Below are 15,595 nucleotides of genomic sequence, written 5' to 3'. Positions count from 1 at the left end.
TTGGCGAGGGAATTCAGTGAGTTAAATTCAGGTGCTCTGCTGACTGTAAGAATGTTGTGACTGTGCTTCACATATAGCCCAGCAGCGCCGAAGACGGGTTTGTTTGTAGAGCGTGTGAGCCATTGCTTTACAAGGTGTTTTATTCAGCTGTGCAAATATTTTGTTTTACTTCTAATACATGGGAAAATGTATGAGATTATTTTAAATTTTTCTGCAAATATGTGCAATAATTTTATAGAAGTAAAATATTGATTTAATAAATTAAAAGATTATCATAGTTCATCAGAAGTACAAATAAAAATTAAAAGATTTCATAAAAAGTAAAATAAATACGTTGATGTAATGCATGCCAATTTGTTTCTCCTTCCCCATCTTAGGGACCAGGTGCCCCACGGACTTTGCTGAGGTTCCTTCTATTCTGATGGAGTACTTTGCAAACGACTACCGAGTGGTTCACCAGTTTGCCCGACACTATCAGACGGGGCAGGTAGGGGGCTGACTTCATTCACCATCCCCTGAGGTGTGGGTGGCCCCTGTGACTCGCCGGGGACGCTGATCTCGGCCTGCCTTCCGCACTTTCTCGGTACAGAATCCTCCTCCTGGTGGCCTCCCGCCCGCTTGCTTTGGGCATGGCTCTCGTCGAGGGTGGACAGCAGACAGCTGCCCTTTAACGTGGGCCGGGCGGTTCCGGGCGTGGTCCGCACGGGAGCGGGCAGGCCCTACAGCAGGTTCCCTGTGCGCCCCTGTCCCCGCATCCCCTGCCTGGGAAGCGCGTTCCCTTCCTTCTTGCAGAATTTGATTATGGAGCATCACATCAGGTAGTGCTTCCCCGGGGACAGCGCCTTCCTGAGTGTCGTGTGCAGTTACGTTCGTCCTGGGGCTCAGCTTTTAGAAAGGACACTGAAAGAGATTAAAGGAAAGGATGAATGGAGTCAGAAAAATAAGAGCCCAAATCACATTAATTTGTGACTTTCTGATTGTATCTCCAGATGCATGATGTGAATTGACCGTTTCTATTTTTTGGACTTGACTTTTATCTCATTGTTATTGTCAGCTGTAATCGGTGGGTTTCTGGATAACTAATCTGAATTAGTCTCCATCATAATCTACTTCAGTGATTAAGATGACAGAGCTGAAACACATGTGGTCCAGTCAGCTGTCTGTTCATCGACCCGCCAGGAATTGCTCTGGGAATTACGTGAATTACAGAGACTCGGCCCATGGGCGGGTCTTGGGCTGAGACTCGCCACCTTGTTATCTGCTCAGAACAATCAGAGCAGAGACGGGCCGGAAGCACTGCTCGGGGGTGACGTGAAGTTCCCCAAGAGGACGATCCTGTGTTACTACTGACGTTCTTCAGTAAGAAGAGTGATCTTTGAGCAAGGTGGCTTCAAGGAAAAATACTGAGCCCAAAGCCATACTTCACAGGAAAGGAGATGAGAAGCAGGAAAGAATCAGCATGCTGCTGTGAATTAATTCAGGTCTCAGGCTCCGAAGGCACGTCCGCAGGGCTGAGGGGATTGCAGACACAGCCTCCAGAGAGTCTGAAATAACCCTGTGCCTCCGCAGAGCTTGGAGAGCGCCGGAGGCACGAGAGGAGATGCCTCGCGCGTCCCAGAGGGCCTGCCTCTTCTTGTCGCCAGTTAAGCACCAAGTGGCTTGATGTTTTCATTTTGAGGGCAGCACTAGCCTAAGGACAGGAGTTAATTCCCTAGAATCTGAGTCTGTAAGTAAATAACACGTAAGCCCGGGAGAGGAGCAGCAGGACGGCCTGCTGCCCCTCAGGAAAGGAACTTTTCTCCATCCCGTGGCGCATTCCAGCGAGTTCTCAGAGTAAGGATAGCATCGCGGTGGCATTAACACGAAAGCATCTCGTCTGAGCTGGAGCGCACCGGCCAGGGGCTGCTCGTGGCAAAGGTGCCAGAGGTTACAGGTGTGCCTGTCAGAGTCCAGGTGCACGGCTGTCACCGGTGCCGCAGGTGCTCACTTGGGATTCAGAAGCGTCTTTACAGCTTTGATGTTGTAGCTTGTCAATTTATCTTCCAATCAACAGCGCAAGCATAGGGAAGCGCGGACTTGGTGGCAGCCCGTGTGAAAAAACCCAGGTCTTAGACGTAATGAACTTGACGTGAATTGGCCGTCTGCGGGAGCCCCTGGCCTCGCACCGCCCCAGGCTGCGTCCCGGGACCTGTGGTGTCTGAGCGACGGGCCATGGTCGGTCTTCTCGTGCATGTGGTTCTGGCCTTCAGCCCAGCCCCTGCCCAGCTGCTCCCAGTGAGCACGAGGCTTCTGTCAGTGGCCCCAGCAGGCTCACTTCTGGAAGCGTGGACTTTGTCGTCCTTTAAATGTTTTAATAGGCAGTTCCTTTCAGTCTTGGTAAAACACAGCTAGCCTGAAACAGACCAACCTAACCGTGTTTCAGTGATGGTTTCCAGTTACAGTCACTGTGTTCAGTGACACCCATCACCACCCTCCACCCCCAGAATGCTTTTCACCCTGCAGAACTGAAACTGTCCCCGTGAAACGCTGCTCCCCTCCTCTCTCCCCTCCTCTGTCCCTGCGGATCTGACGGCTCTGGGGACCTCGTGTCAGTGGAATCATGAGTGACTGGCTTGCTCCCCCCGCACGGTGTTTCTAAGGTCCATCCACGCTGCAGCGCGGGTCAGAGTCTCTCTTGTCTGGGTTATGGAGGCTGGAGCCGCCGCCCCGACGGACGGGAAGCAGCATATTGTCGTGGTTCCGATCCGCGCTGTGTGGTGACCAGTGACACTGAAGCCCTGCTTGTTGAGTGTCCGTGTTATCTTTGGAGAAGTGTCAGTGAATTTCAGTGCAGTCCCGTTCACCTGCTTTTTACTCTGTTGGCTTTTGCTTTTGGTTTCACATCTAAATCATCACTAAATCCAACGTTGTGAAGCTTTTCCCCTAAGTTTTTTCCTGAGAGTTTTATAGTTTTATGTCTTATGTTTAGATCTTTGAATCACGTTGGGTTAATTTTAGTAGATGGTGCGGCTCTTTTTCATACGTTAATAATCCTGAAACTGGGATCTTGTCAGCGCTCTGCTGGCCTTAGTGTAAGTCGTCTGCTGAAAGAGAAAATCACTGGAGCTTTTTTTTTTTTTAACAGTTGAGGTTTTGGCTTCAAGGAAATAAGATGCTCTTGGCCCCTGCTCCGAAGGTGAGAGTGCCGAGCACCCCGATACGCAGGCTGAAGCCGCTCCCTGAGCCCCGTCCTGCGTGTACCGTGGGGAGACGTCCCGGACGTTTGGATTACGTGCAGTCCTGGACCTTCCCCCTCTTTCTCTCATACCTGTAGACCCTGATTCCTGTGGGGGCGGGAGCTTTTTGTCCCTGCCCTGGATTACTGATCTTGTCACAGGCCTCAGGTCAGTGTCTGAAGATGAACGCATCTCATCCTCCCTGGCATTCCTGCAGGTCTGCCCTGTCTCCCGCAGGTGGAATTTCCCCAGGGTGCGGTAACTGACGAATCCTGGAGGGACGTGTGCCCGGTGGCTACGCGTGTGTGGTCGCCTGCTCGCGGGGCCCCTCTCTCCGTCCTGCGGTCGTCTGTCTGTCCTGATGCCAGGGCCCAGCCGCCTTCCTCGCTGCCATCTTGTTCTGGGTCTTGGCATCTGATGGGGCTCGTCTGGACTGGCTCTTGGGAAATTTCTTCTCACCTCTCGGGCCTTTGTCTTCTTTCCTGTGCATCTTAGAGAATCAGCTTTTCTCTTTTCTTGAAAACCTGTGATGAGAGTTTGGTGGGGATTACGTTAAATCTGTAGGTCAGTCTGGGGAGAGAGAACCGACATCTCTGAATGTGGAGTCTTCCAACCACGAGGACGACGCGTCTCTCCGCTTGTGAGTTCTTTCAGGAAGTCTTAAAGTCTCCCAGAGGGTCCTGCTTGACTCGTATGAGCTTCAGTACTGGGTGCCCTCCCTTTCTGATAGTTTTATAAATGTGTGTTTTTAAAAAACTATGTTTTCTTCTTGTTTGTGCTGGTGTTTAAATGTGCAGTTAATCCTTTTTTTGGATATTAATACCTTATTTTTAGCAACCTTGGCGGACTTTTCTTACTAATTCTAACAACCTGCTTACAGGTTGCTTCTGCTGCAGATAATGCCGGGTTTTCCTTTCCCACTCACAGGTCTTTTATTCATCCCGTTCTCCCGGGCGGTTCCGGGAACCGGCAGCACAGTGCTGGTGTCGAACGGAAGCTGGAACGTGGTTGTTACTTGCCTTTATCCTGATTCTTAAGGGAAACGTCTCTAACGGTTCAGGCTGCAGAGACGTGTCTGTGGTGCAGTTCTGGCGGAGGCGTCAGGAAGAGGCAGTTCCTTCCTGCTCTAGTTTGCTAAGTTGTTTTTTTATTTTTTTGATCATTGAGTTCCTGCGTCTTCTCAGACCACGTCTGCACCTCTGGAGGTGGCTGGGTGGCTGTCACTTCCCTCTGGCGGAGCTGTGAATGCTGCCGCTGACGTCGGGCACCTCGGGTTCCGGCGTGAAGGATTTGGGTCTTAACTCTATGGTATCTGTTTCATACGGCGCTGGCTTCAGTGACCACTGCGTGCTGGGGGTGGTTTTCACATCTGTGTTGATGAGAGATTCGCTTGGGTTCTCCGGGTCCTCTCACCCCTGATGGTGTTGGCAGTAAGTGTGTTCCGTTTCACGAGGTGGGTTTTGGGGAGCTCCTTCTGTCCTTTACGAGCACTTGTATGAGATTGTAATTATCTGTCTCTTGAAACTGTCAGAATTAACTTATAAAACCATCCTGGGTCCGTCATGTTCTCCGTGAGAAGAGTTTTAAAGGACTGGCTTCCTCAGTATCACGGGGGTCTCTGGCCTTTTTGTCTTCTGAGGTTTTGCTCACTTGTAATTTTCTAGAAATTAATCCATTTAATCCAGGTTTTCAAGTTCACTGGCATAAAGTTATCTGTGGCATTCTTTCCCCCTTCAAGGCCTGCCACATCTGTGCTCGCGTCCTTTCCGTTCCTCCCTCTGGCGACCTTGGTGGAAGGCAAGTGTTGGGCTCAGCAGCACTGACACAGGACTGGTGCCAGCTCTGCTGTCCTCAGTGTTTTGTTTGTTTCAGGTCATTCGTTTCTGTTTTTCTGATTGTGCTCTTTCTTTTGTGTTTTGTCCTTCAGCTTTTTTCTTTTTTTCCCATTCATTCTTTCTTCTGTGGTGGTCCTGAGGATTGAACCCAGGACCTCGTGCATGCTAAGCACACACTGTACCGCTGAGCTGTACCCCCCGTCCCCCCGTTTCTCAGGTGGACGCTTAGAGCTAATTAAGTTTGTCTTCGCTGCCATACGGGCTTACACTTCAGCGCTGCAGACCGTACACGGTGTGAGCAGTGCTTTAACCGCAGGCCGCAGTGCTGTTGTGACACGTGTCTAACGTTCTGATCTCCGTCGTCACTTCCCCTCCGACCAGGGCGCTGTTCAGAGGCGCCGCGCAGCACTTCTAAGCCCTTGCGGAGGAGCCGTCTGTCATCTGTCGCTGCTGTGTAGCCGTCTAGCTGTCTACTCCAGCCGCTGCCGACCTGCTGCCTTTGGTGCTGTTCTCCTGCCTAGCGTGTCATCAGCTTTTGGAAGTGGTCTGGGGCTTGAGTTCATCGTGTGTTTCCTCATTGTTGGGCTTGGGGTTTCATGCACTTCTGTTAAGCCAGCCTTTTAATTAGATTAGACCTTTGGTACATAACTAATTTTTGTGATCTAGCCAAAGTCGAGATGTAAGGCTTCCACTAGGGTGATGGACATGATTCTTTCCCTTTACTTTTGTGTTTTTTTAAAACTATTAACACTTTATTTAGAGCAGTTTTAGGTTCATAGCAAAACCGAGGGGGAATGTAGAGATGTCTACATACCCCTGCCCCTCCTCCATTAGCCACTACAAAATATGTATCAAACAGTAAGTAGCAGAAAGTAACATTTATTGTTCTGTGTGTTTTTCCTGATTTAATTGTCCAGCAATGTGTGAAGCTGGCACATAGTCACCCACAGTTGTAGAAACAGGCTCAGACAGGCTGAGCAGTTTGCTAGAGGTCACCGCAGTGACAGCGGGGTTGGTGGGTCCGTTAGTTTCACGTCAGAACTTCCAGGTCCCGTCAGAGTTGCGGACGTCCGTGTTACAGCATCGTGGGGGTTTTCTTTTTCCAGTTTTTCCTGGTTAAAAACCCCTCAGTATCGTAGGAAGTCGGCTTACACAGTACGTCTCACAAAAGAGCAGGCCTGTTTCCACTGTAGGTGCTCTCAGGACAGCGGTGGCGCTCTCATTTTGGAGCCGTTACGTTGCATCATTATGAGGTTCAGTTTGTGGCCTTCATTTGTGACAGGCAGCCCGAGGCTAAAATTGCGTAAGATCTATTTCCGAGGAGACATACAGGCTTGTAATCAATTTTCTGTCATTTTCTCCAGGAGGGATGAGTAAGGATTGAAGGTAAAAATTACAGTGCAGCCGGCACGAGCTTCGTTCTGGCAAGTTGATGTTGTTTTGAAACTTTTCCTATTTTCAGCTTTCATGCGTCTCAGTTGTGTCTAGACAGGACCGCTGCACTCGGGGCAGAGCCAGGTCCGCCCCGGCCCCAGCACCAATGCAGGGGGCCTGCCTCAGTCACAGAGCTCGCCTGAGGCTTCCTGCTCTCCTATAGAAAATACAAATCAGACACTTAGAAATTAAAAACCAGTAGCTCCACACGTCTGTCAAAATTTCTGGTCAGTCAAATTGAATAATACGTGCAAAGTATAAACAAGGCGTGACTGGAATTGTTTTAGCGAATGGAAGCTAGATCTCTGTCACACCTTGAAAGGTTCAAGGTTGAGCCCTGTGAAGCTTTCTGAAAGCCACGTGACTTCTGTGTCTGCACTGTGGCACGCCTGGGACACCTTGTCAGCTTTCCCGAAGGGTCTCATCTTGTATCATCTTAGCTTGTTGGAAAACCACTAAAAGTCAAGGAAGTCAGGTGCGATGTTACTTGCTGTGGGTTTAGAGCCGAGGTTCTGTCTCTGGGCCTGGGCGGCGTTTTCCTTGTGTCGATGATCTGCTGCCCGGATGACTGATCAGCGACCAGGCCGGCGGCCTGAGACTCGCTTAACCCAGCTGCTTGCCCGCTGGGCACACGTGCCGGGCAGGGCCCGGCTGCTTGGGTCCGGTGGTGAGGGGAAGCTGCTGACTTGGGGGCTGGGTGGCTCGGGGCGTTGTTGGCTTCCTGCCTCCAAAGCCTCATCTGGTTTGGATGACCACGTCTCAGTAAGCTGGTGTCTTTTGATCCACCACCTTCCCAGGGATTCCCAGGGGTGGGGGAACGGGCTGTACCAGAGTGCCTTGACTCTTCCACCGTAATGCACTTCTGCAGTGGCGTAAATAAACCAGATACTTCATCACAGTGACTTGGCTCCATCAGAATCGGAGGCTGAAACTCCTCGTGTAACAGTGTTTCCATCAGGCTGGCGAGGTGGCCGGGTGAGAGGCGTCTGGCACACGGATGACGTTTCCTGCTTTCAAGTTAAGCTCCCGGGGAAACGTTCAGAGAATTCCAGTGATGCCAACTTCACTAAAACACTTGCACTTTTGACGGGATTTCAAAAATCTGACCCAAAATGTGCTTTCTGAATAGAAGAAAATCTATTAATATTTTAATATTTCTGTTCCTGTGCACGGTCAGCCAGCCCCATGGCTCTGTTTATCCCGAGAAGATAGCACACACGGCCTCCTTCCTCGCGAGGCTGGGCCCACAGGAGGGTTAGCTGTGCTGTGGGGCACCGGGGGACCTGTGGTCCAGGCCAGGACTCCGTGGCGGGGGAGGAGGCCGCCGTCCCAGTCACACACCTGCCCGTGTGGACACAGCGGGAGTGGCATCTAGACACGTGCTCGAGCCGAGACTGACATTTCTTCAGATCAGCCCGTACTTTAAACAAGTTGACTGAACAACTGTCACCTCACTGAATCTTCGTAGTGGTTTTTGGCAGCGGTGTTTTTATCCTTGTTTTACAAATGAGGAGGCGGGATACGAGAGGCTTGCTGCGGTCAGGAAGCAAATGTGCAGCAACAGAAACCGCCAGTGGGCAGGGAGCGGCCTGAGAGGAGGTTATTTCCAAGAAGCTTCCAGATCACACCATGTCAGCCGACCGCCCCGCGGAGTCTGGTTGGGGCTCCAGAAACTCACATTTGAGCCACAGATACATCAGTGGATTTGGATGAATATGTTAACCAGATGCTAGAGATGGCGACGGCTCTCAGCGTCCAGCGGGACGAAGGGTGGGGGCGCCCCTGCTGCCCGGGACCTCGGTGGGTCTTTGGGGGCTGCATGGAGTCTTGGCGTTCGCTGCTGGCCGGCTGTGCTGTTGTGTTCAGTCACACAGAACCGCATCCCCGTTCTTCAGAAATCAGCACTGCATTTTTGTTTCTGAACAAAGAACAAATATAATTGTGGAAACACTCATACTGAATTCTTAAAATACGTTAGGACAAATTAGGTCGCCGCAGTTAGCTCTGGGCATCATTATGTTCTAATGGCAGAAACGATAGTTCCACCCTTCTGTTTGTCACTGGGGGTGCCCTCCGGTTCCTGTCTACATTTTATGGCTGGAGTGGACCTTGTAACTAGCAGTGCCCTCCCCACAGTCATACACGGGGCGTCATTAACTGAGACGGTGAGTGTCTTTCAGATACTGAAAAAATGCCAGCGTCTGAATTCCTGCGTTGCTTCACCTCTTTGTGGCATCTGGGCATTTCCTTACGTGCGTAATTTCACGGTCATCCCCTTCCCATTCCTGGCAGCAGGACCTGGGGTTGGCTGCTGTGTGCGGCGGGGCGCCTTCCCCTCGGGAAGCCAGAAGCCAGCTGACTTCAAACAAGGGCTCCTTCAGACCCCGAGGGCTGCTAGAGACCAAAACTGCAGGTGTTTTGGTAAAAGAAACTCAGGCCAGGGGGTAAAGTCTCTGAAGTAGAAAATTCATTCAGTAAATATTTTGAAATAAGTTTGCATTCATGTTCTCAAACCCTGGTCAGAATAATTAGCCTTTGTTAAGGGATATAGATGGTTTCAGAAAATCGTTCTATTTTATTTTTCATTTTTTTTTAATTTAAAAAAAGGGAAATATTTTCTCTTTTCAAACTTCTCCCACCACCCCGTCCCTCTGCGTCTGCTGTCGGCCCCCCCTCACCGCCACCGCGCACGCACACACACAGTGCCTGGTTCCCCTCCCAGCAGACAGCTCACACTGACGCTCGCTGGTGGTCCGTTTATACGAGCGTAGCGCAGAGTGACCTTCCATAGGTCTCTGACATGATTTGTTTCTCTTTCGCCAGGCTTTCAGCTTAATTTAGATCATAAGTGGAGTTGTGTTGGATGGCAGCTGTCTTCGGTTGGCCCCAATATTACCGATGTTAAAGTAGACTGAGGCTGACTGAAGTGCCTCTGCAGCTACACTGTCAGCTGCTTCTGAGAGAGCGCGCAGCGTTGTATGATCAGACCTGCTTGGTCTCGGGGAGGAAGCCTCGTGGTGTGGGGACGTGGCTGTGCTCAGTGTCCAAGCCCTGCCTCTTTCAGGTTGGAAATGAAAGGAAGGCGCGGTTCGCTGTCGCGGTCACATGCGGGCACGTGGTGCGGCGGCAGTGCTGGCGCACCCTGGCCTGTAGTCACTCCTTGACGTGCTCCCGCCTCCTGTCGTCAGTCACGGTCTGCTCTTCAAGGCCAGCGGAGCACTTGCCCGTCTTTCGTTGGTAACAAAGGAGCAGAAAAAGCATTAACCTTTCCTGAGGTTGTAATGAGATTTTTAAAGGTGAAGGCCAGTGTCTTAGTTCCCCACACGCCTGTGTTTTCATGTACAAACTCCTACTTGACAATTAAGCACTTTTTAAAATTAAATGGAATGTATTCATCCTTTATCTTGTCGATGAAAGTATTTCAAAGTTATCTCTCAACCATAATGAAATTCTATTATTTTTTACCTTCCAGCCTCAAAAGCACACAGTGCAGTGACTGGTCAGTTTACTCACACGTGCGTCCTTCTGTTTTCAAGGTGCTGCCCAGAAGCATGGTGTCTCGTCTTTGCGAATCCAAAAAGCTCTGCGCCGCGGCCGATCTGCAGCTTCAGGTGCGTGCGCGCCTCTGTTCTGAGCTCTCCCAGCGGGCTTACTCAGCATGAGTGCGCGCCGTGAGACTCTTGCCGGTGCTGTGCGTTTATTCCAACAATTATGCTTCTAAAACGTCTTTCATCTGAGTTCAAAGAACTTGACCGTGACTCATTCAGTCCTCTGGCTCTTCTCAGGGAGCAGGTGTCACGCAGGGTTATTTCCTGTCTTCCGTCGGGAAAGTCAGAGCTTGGGAAAGTTCCATGACTTCTAAGTCGTACATTTTAGCAACCAAGTTATATATTTTGACTCACATTATGTCTTTTTATAAATTTGTGTTTTTATTAGATGTGAAATTTAAACAATCATCATTAGTTTTCTGTCACTTTCAAAAGCCAATTTCCAGGTTTCCAGATAAAGACTAGGAACATTTTGTAAACTGTCTGGATGACGGGGCCACATGGTGCCGGATGTCTAGGTTATTTGTCATTTCTGAGTCCATTTGTGGAATTCTGCCTCGCCACCAGGCCCAGAGAGTGATACGGACACAGCCCAGACACCCATCCTTCGCCTCAGGCACTGGTCGCTTTGTAACGACCCAGTTGCTCATTCAAAAGTGTAGCCACTGTTTAATCACTTCAGAGTTTTATAAAGTTCAGCCTCTAGAAAGTAATGAATGAGCTCTGGTTTTTGTGTACCTTGAAATACACGTTTCAGTGGAAAAAAATGCATGGTTTAGACAAAACCATGAGTTTACTTTCTTCAGTGTCTCTGTCTCACACAATTGAAAAAGGATTTCTTTTTTTTATTTTTTGGTGGGGGAGGTAATCAAGTTTATTTATTATTTTTAGTGGAGGCACTGGGGACTGAACCCAGGACCCTGTGCATGCTAGGCATGCACTCTACCACTGAGCTAGACCCTCCCCCCGAAAAAGGATTTCTGAATTATTTGAGAAGGTTCACGTTACTTGGCAGAAGTGTCTCGATTTGCCGCTGTCTGCAGTGGAAGCTGTCCCACTTTGCAGGGGCCTGTGTCGTGTCAGTTACTCCAGTGATTTTCTATTAAGACGGAAAACCGGCCTTCCAGTCCTCCCACCCTCCAAAAAGAATAAGGAGAAGGGAGGGAAGGGGGGCGAAGAGAGGCTGAAAGGTGGAGGGAGGGGGGGGACTAGGCAGTTCCCGCAGGAGCTGCTGGGTGCTGTCCCTTCACACTGTGGTCCTCTGTGCAGGGGGTACAGACAGGTGGGCACAGAATGAATTGTTTCAGATTTCTAAGTGGCTATAAACAGTGTTTTAAAAATTGTGGGTATTTTTTTTTTTTTTTTTTTTTTGCTGTGCATTATTTTAAAAACAGCCCCTGTTCTTCTGTGGCCCTAAGTTTCCTGATCCCAGGCAGGCATGACCCCTGGGGAGTTGGTGGGGGGAGCTAGGCTCAAGCTTAGAATTGTTTGGTTCATCAGCAAATCAGCAAGAAATAGATGCACATTTAACTTATTTTGCTGTTTTGATAATTTTTTTAGAAGGTCATTCTAGGTTTATGTCTTTCACTTGTGAAAGGCATAACTGAAGGAACGAAGTGCCTGAATTCTGATTTGTTTATAGTTTGGGGCGAAAAAAACCCCACCCTAGTTGAGGTTAGAATTTAAAAATTTCAGTTCCTAATAATTTATTCATTTGGAATGTAGGCAGGATGTGGGCGGGTACTTCGGGCTCCTGCATCGCCCTTGTGTGTCGTTCCTGGGGAGTCTCGTACGGACACAGATGTGTTCTGTACGTGTTCAGATTACCAGTTAGAGAAAGCAGTGTTTATATTTAGGAAATGCTGGTATTTTTCTCGGAAAGGTTTAAACTTGACTTTATAATTTGGAACCATAATTCCATATCTAGTTGAAGCCAGAAGTTAGAGGTCATTTAAATTTTTTCTTTTATCCAGACTAATCCTCACTTCTCTCAAGTCAACAGCTGCACATTCTCTACAGATTCCATCTTTGAATCAGAAAGATACATATCAGAAACATAACCACACGACAGAAGTTTTCCCGTAAAACATTTTCTACTTTTCCCGCTTCAGGTGAAAGTCAGACAGCATTAGTATTCAAGCCAGCTGTTGCAGTGACAAAGCGCTTTATCTTTACTTGAGGTTGTCTCTGCAAAAGTTAGGTTGTAGGACTTTAAGCAGCAGATTTCATGTTCAGACTCTTTCTAGTGCTTTATTATGTTCCCATGGCCTCTGTCCACTTCTCTCCTGGTCACCTCCCAAAGCCAGGGTTGCCTGCACGGTGGCCGCTGCCGGGTGCCTGCCCCCAGCTCTGGGGATCTGACTCTGGCCTGGCCCAAGACCTGACACCTGTACAGCCCTGCTCCCCCGACACCGGGCTGCTGCCCCTGCCTCCCCCGGCCCCCTTGGTCACAAAGCTAGGACTGGACCACGTCACTTCTCATTTGATGTGTATCAGGATTCCAGGAAGAAGCCAAACAGAATTCACCAGATCCAGGGGGTCACCAGTTATGACTTTATTTTTTTGTACTTCCAGCTATATATATATATATATATATATCCAGATACATACATATACATGTAGTTTCTGTGGTCACAAATTTAACTCACTATACTGTATATAAAGAGTACCTTATAGAGGAAGTTCAAAATTCTTTAATAACCTTAATCGTGAAAAGTTTGAGAGCTTTCCTTTTCATCACTAACATGGTCTTAAATGTGATACAAAATACATCTCAAACTGTGTACACATGTGTGTGAATGTGTCTCGCTGTGACACTCTTCTCCTGGTGCACGTGTGATGTCTGTGAGTGGTACCAGACTCAGCAGGTACTGTCATCCGTCTAGGTGTTCTATGCCGCTCTGGACCAGGTCTACCATGGGCAGCATCCCCTGAGGAGGTCGACCACGGACATCCTCAGGGACACCCAGGAGAAGTTCTATGGCCTGCCGTACGTCCCGAACACGGTGAGCCTGGCGTTCCGACCCTGCGTGTGCCATTGAATCTGTCCAGTTGTGACCCTGAAGTCCTCTCCCTCCCGTGAGGCTTCCTGCGACTGTGGGGCAGATGCTCTGGGTGCCTGGTGCTTCACCGCCCCCAGCCATCCGTCCACGTGTGCTTATTTCCCTCCTGCCAGCGGTGGGGGGCGGGGGTGTAAACAAGGCCATTGGCGTCATTCTTTGTGCGTTATTCTTCTGTAAAGAGAAGAATAGCGACCTGAGACCATCCCCACTGCAGAGGCAGTCAGCACTGAGTGAGGACCTCGCTGGCTCAGGGGTTTTGACGTGTGTGGCATCTCCCTGTGTCCAGTGCCCTGTTGGACAGAGAGCTGGTGCATTGTGACCCTTTGCTGAGTACTAGATGCCAGACTCTAGCAAGTGGCTTTGCTGGAAAATCTCTCTCACAACAGCCCTGTAACTGGATGGCTTCCCATTTTGGGGGCCCATGTTGAGGCTGGTCCCCATGGTGTGTCTCGCTGGTGGCCAGGGGGGCAATCAGCGACGGTGCTGGGATTCAGACCCAGCCCCAAGGTCGAGTGTTTTCACGGCCCAGAGACCGGGGAGACTGTGGTGGGGTTCCCACAGGGCGACAGTGCGTCTCCGTCCTTCGGGACCTCAGGTCAGGATGGAGATGCCTCAGCATGGCTGCAGGTGGCTGCTGGGGAGAGGGCCTGACATCGTCCCCCCGTTTCTCAGCTCTGTTCCTCTCCAGGTTCACCTTCTCCTGGAGGCGTGGTGGCCACCAAAAGGTCAGCCTTCATCTCTTTCCAGCCTGGCCGTCCGCTGGGAGGGGAGCTGATTTGGAAGTGCGCTGCAGGCCGCAGCGCGCCCAGTAAGCATGGTCTGACTTGTGGTGGTGCTGGGCTCCGGCCCGTGCTGGGCACAGAGCGCCAGTTAATCAGCAGATAGAACCGCCCGCTGGGCCTTGGGGCCCTGACCGTCACGCGTGTGCGGGAGGGGCTGGCACGTCTCAGACAAGTGAAGAGCTGGAGTTTTGTCTTCCTCATGACCCCCCCCACCCCGGCAGTTCCCATTGTCTCAGACGCGTCGTCGTCTGGGGCGTGGACTGCTGGTCACGCTGCCCACTCTGACTGTGTGTGTCGTCCCGCTGCTGGGTGCTGCTCTGTGTGTGGGTCATCTGTGTGAGGGAAGCTCTGTAACGATCAGAGCGGCCTCCCTGTTCATCGGTGTGCTCACTCATGATAGCAGTGCCTCGATTCTAGGAGCGTCCCCCAGTTGACAGAGCGATGCCTGATTCACGGGCTCTTGTGCTTGCGAGGTGCTGCACTCATTTTACGTTCTTCTTTGCTTGGCACTAAAATCCATGTGACTTAACTCCATGTAGTTAGAGCATGACCAGAAGGCAGTAAAGGGGTCCGATAAGCTGGGAGGGGCGGCCACAGAGCATCAGTGGGCGCGGCACCTGTGGCTTGAGGGGCTGTCCGTGCGGGAGGGGTGCACTTGGTGAGACACGAATGCAGGAGGCGTGGCTGCTTCATGGGGCAAGGGGTGCAAAGGAGGGTTCAGTTTGAGGTGATGATGGAATGCGCAGGCTCCTGTGAGTGACTGGACCCACGGGGCCGGAGCACGGGGCAGGGGCGTCACTCGCCCATGGAGAGAGGATGCTGTGCGCTCTGGGCAGGGACGGCGCCGAGCGGGAGAGCGTGCTGGGTGGGATGAGGGGACATCCCGGGGACAGCCGGGAGGGGTGCTGGAGCCACGGGCACCCACTGTCAGCCAGTGTGGGTGGGGAAGAGCTTCGAGCTGGAACAACTTTTTTTGTTTCTCCTGCTACAGCAGTGTAGTGCTTTGCCCTCTGCTGCTATTTTGGGGTTACACTGACTGTATGGCAGCTTGGAACGTTGTTTGTAGAACCTCTCTGTGGCTGTGAGTTCTGAGTTCCCAGATAACAGAATAATAAATAAGCCTTTAGCATATGGCTTACATGTCATTTGCGGGCTCCCCAGCCTGAAATTGCTCGAGTCTTGGAACAGACTCTTCAGCTGATGCTGCCTTGTCACAACTGTGTGCGCGGAGGAGAGTGACCTCTGACTCACCGGTTGGGAGGTGGAGGCAGCCAGTGGCGAGCCGGGCTGTTGGCCCTGTGTGCGCGCCCCGACCAGCCTTCCGGCAGACCTGGCCGCGGGGACGGGCGGCGGGTGGGGGGGAGCACTCCTGTGCCGGGCTTCACTTCAGCTCCTCGGTGGTCTCCAGAGAAGGCCGCTGACACCGCCACCTGCCATGAGACGATGTTGCTGCGCACAATGTTTGGCTGTTAAGACCTGGTTTATTGCTGCTGGAGTTTATTTTCTGTCCTGTTCACTTAACAGTCCATTTTGAAGAACTCCTTTCTTCAAAATATATATGCGAGTGTGGGTAGAAATCCAGGTAGATACCTGGCATTTGTGCCTTCAAGCAGATTAAGAATTACGTTTTTATATCTTTAGTTTTAAATGTATATTTCAGAGCTTTTCACGGGCGATGCCACAGCCCGTGACGGTTGTTCATGTAAGATCGCGTCTTGG

General features: G+C 50.7%; 1 protein-coding gene across 2 annotated transcripts in view; it reads left to right on the top strand.

Moving 5' to 3' along the window:
- MIPEP (mitochondrial intermediate peptidase) overlaps positions 1-15,595 on the top strand; it is an 83,631-nt gene that overhangs the window by 33,357 nt on the left and 34,679 nt on the right. Inside the window, exons 10-13 of one of the 2 annotated variants that reach the window (XR_012511604.1) lie at positions 378-487; positions 10,021-10,095; positions 12,918-13,037; positions 13,767-13,819. Coding sequence is in view for 1 of the 2 variants with exons in the window: in XM_074377929.1 (XP_074234030.1) it covers positions 378-487; positions 10,021-10,095; positions 12,918-13,037 (305 nt within the window). In the remaining variant the exon portion in view is untranslated. The remainder of the gene's footprint in view (positions 1-377; positions 488-10,020; positions 10,096-12,917; positions 13,038-13,766; positions 13,820-15,595) is intronic. The other variant, XM_074377929.1, reaches the window with a different exon arrangement.

The sequence above is a fragment of the Camelus bactrianus genome, chromosome 14 (genome assembly GCF_048773025.1).
Source record: "Camelus bactrianus isolate YW-2024 breed Bactrian camel chromosome 14, ASM4877302v1, whole genome shotgun sequence".
Classification (NCBI taxonomy): domain Eukaryota; kingdom Metazoa; phylum Chordata; class Mammalia; order Artiodactyla; family Camelidae; genus Camelus; species Camelus bactrianus.
Note: the sequence above shows the minus strand (reverse complement) of the source record. Positions and strands in the feature narration are given on the sequence as shown.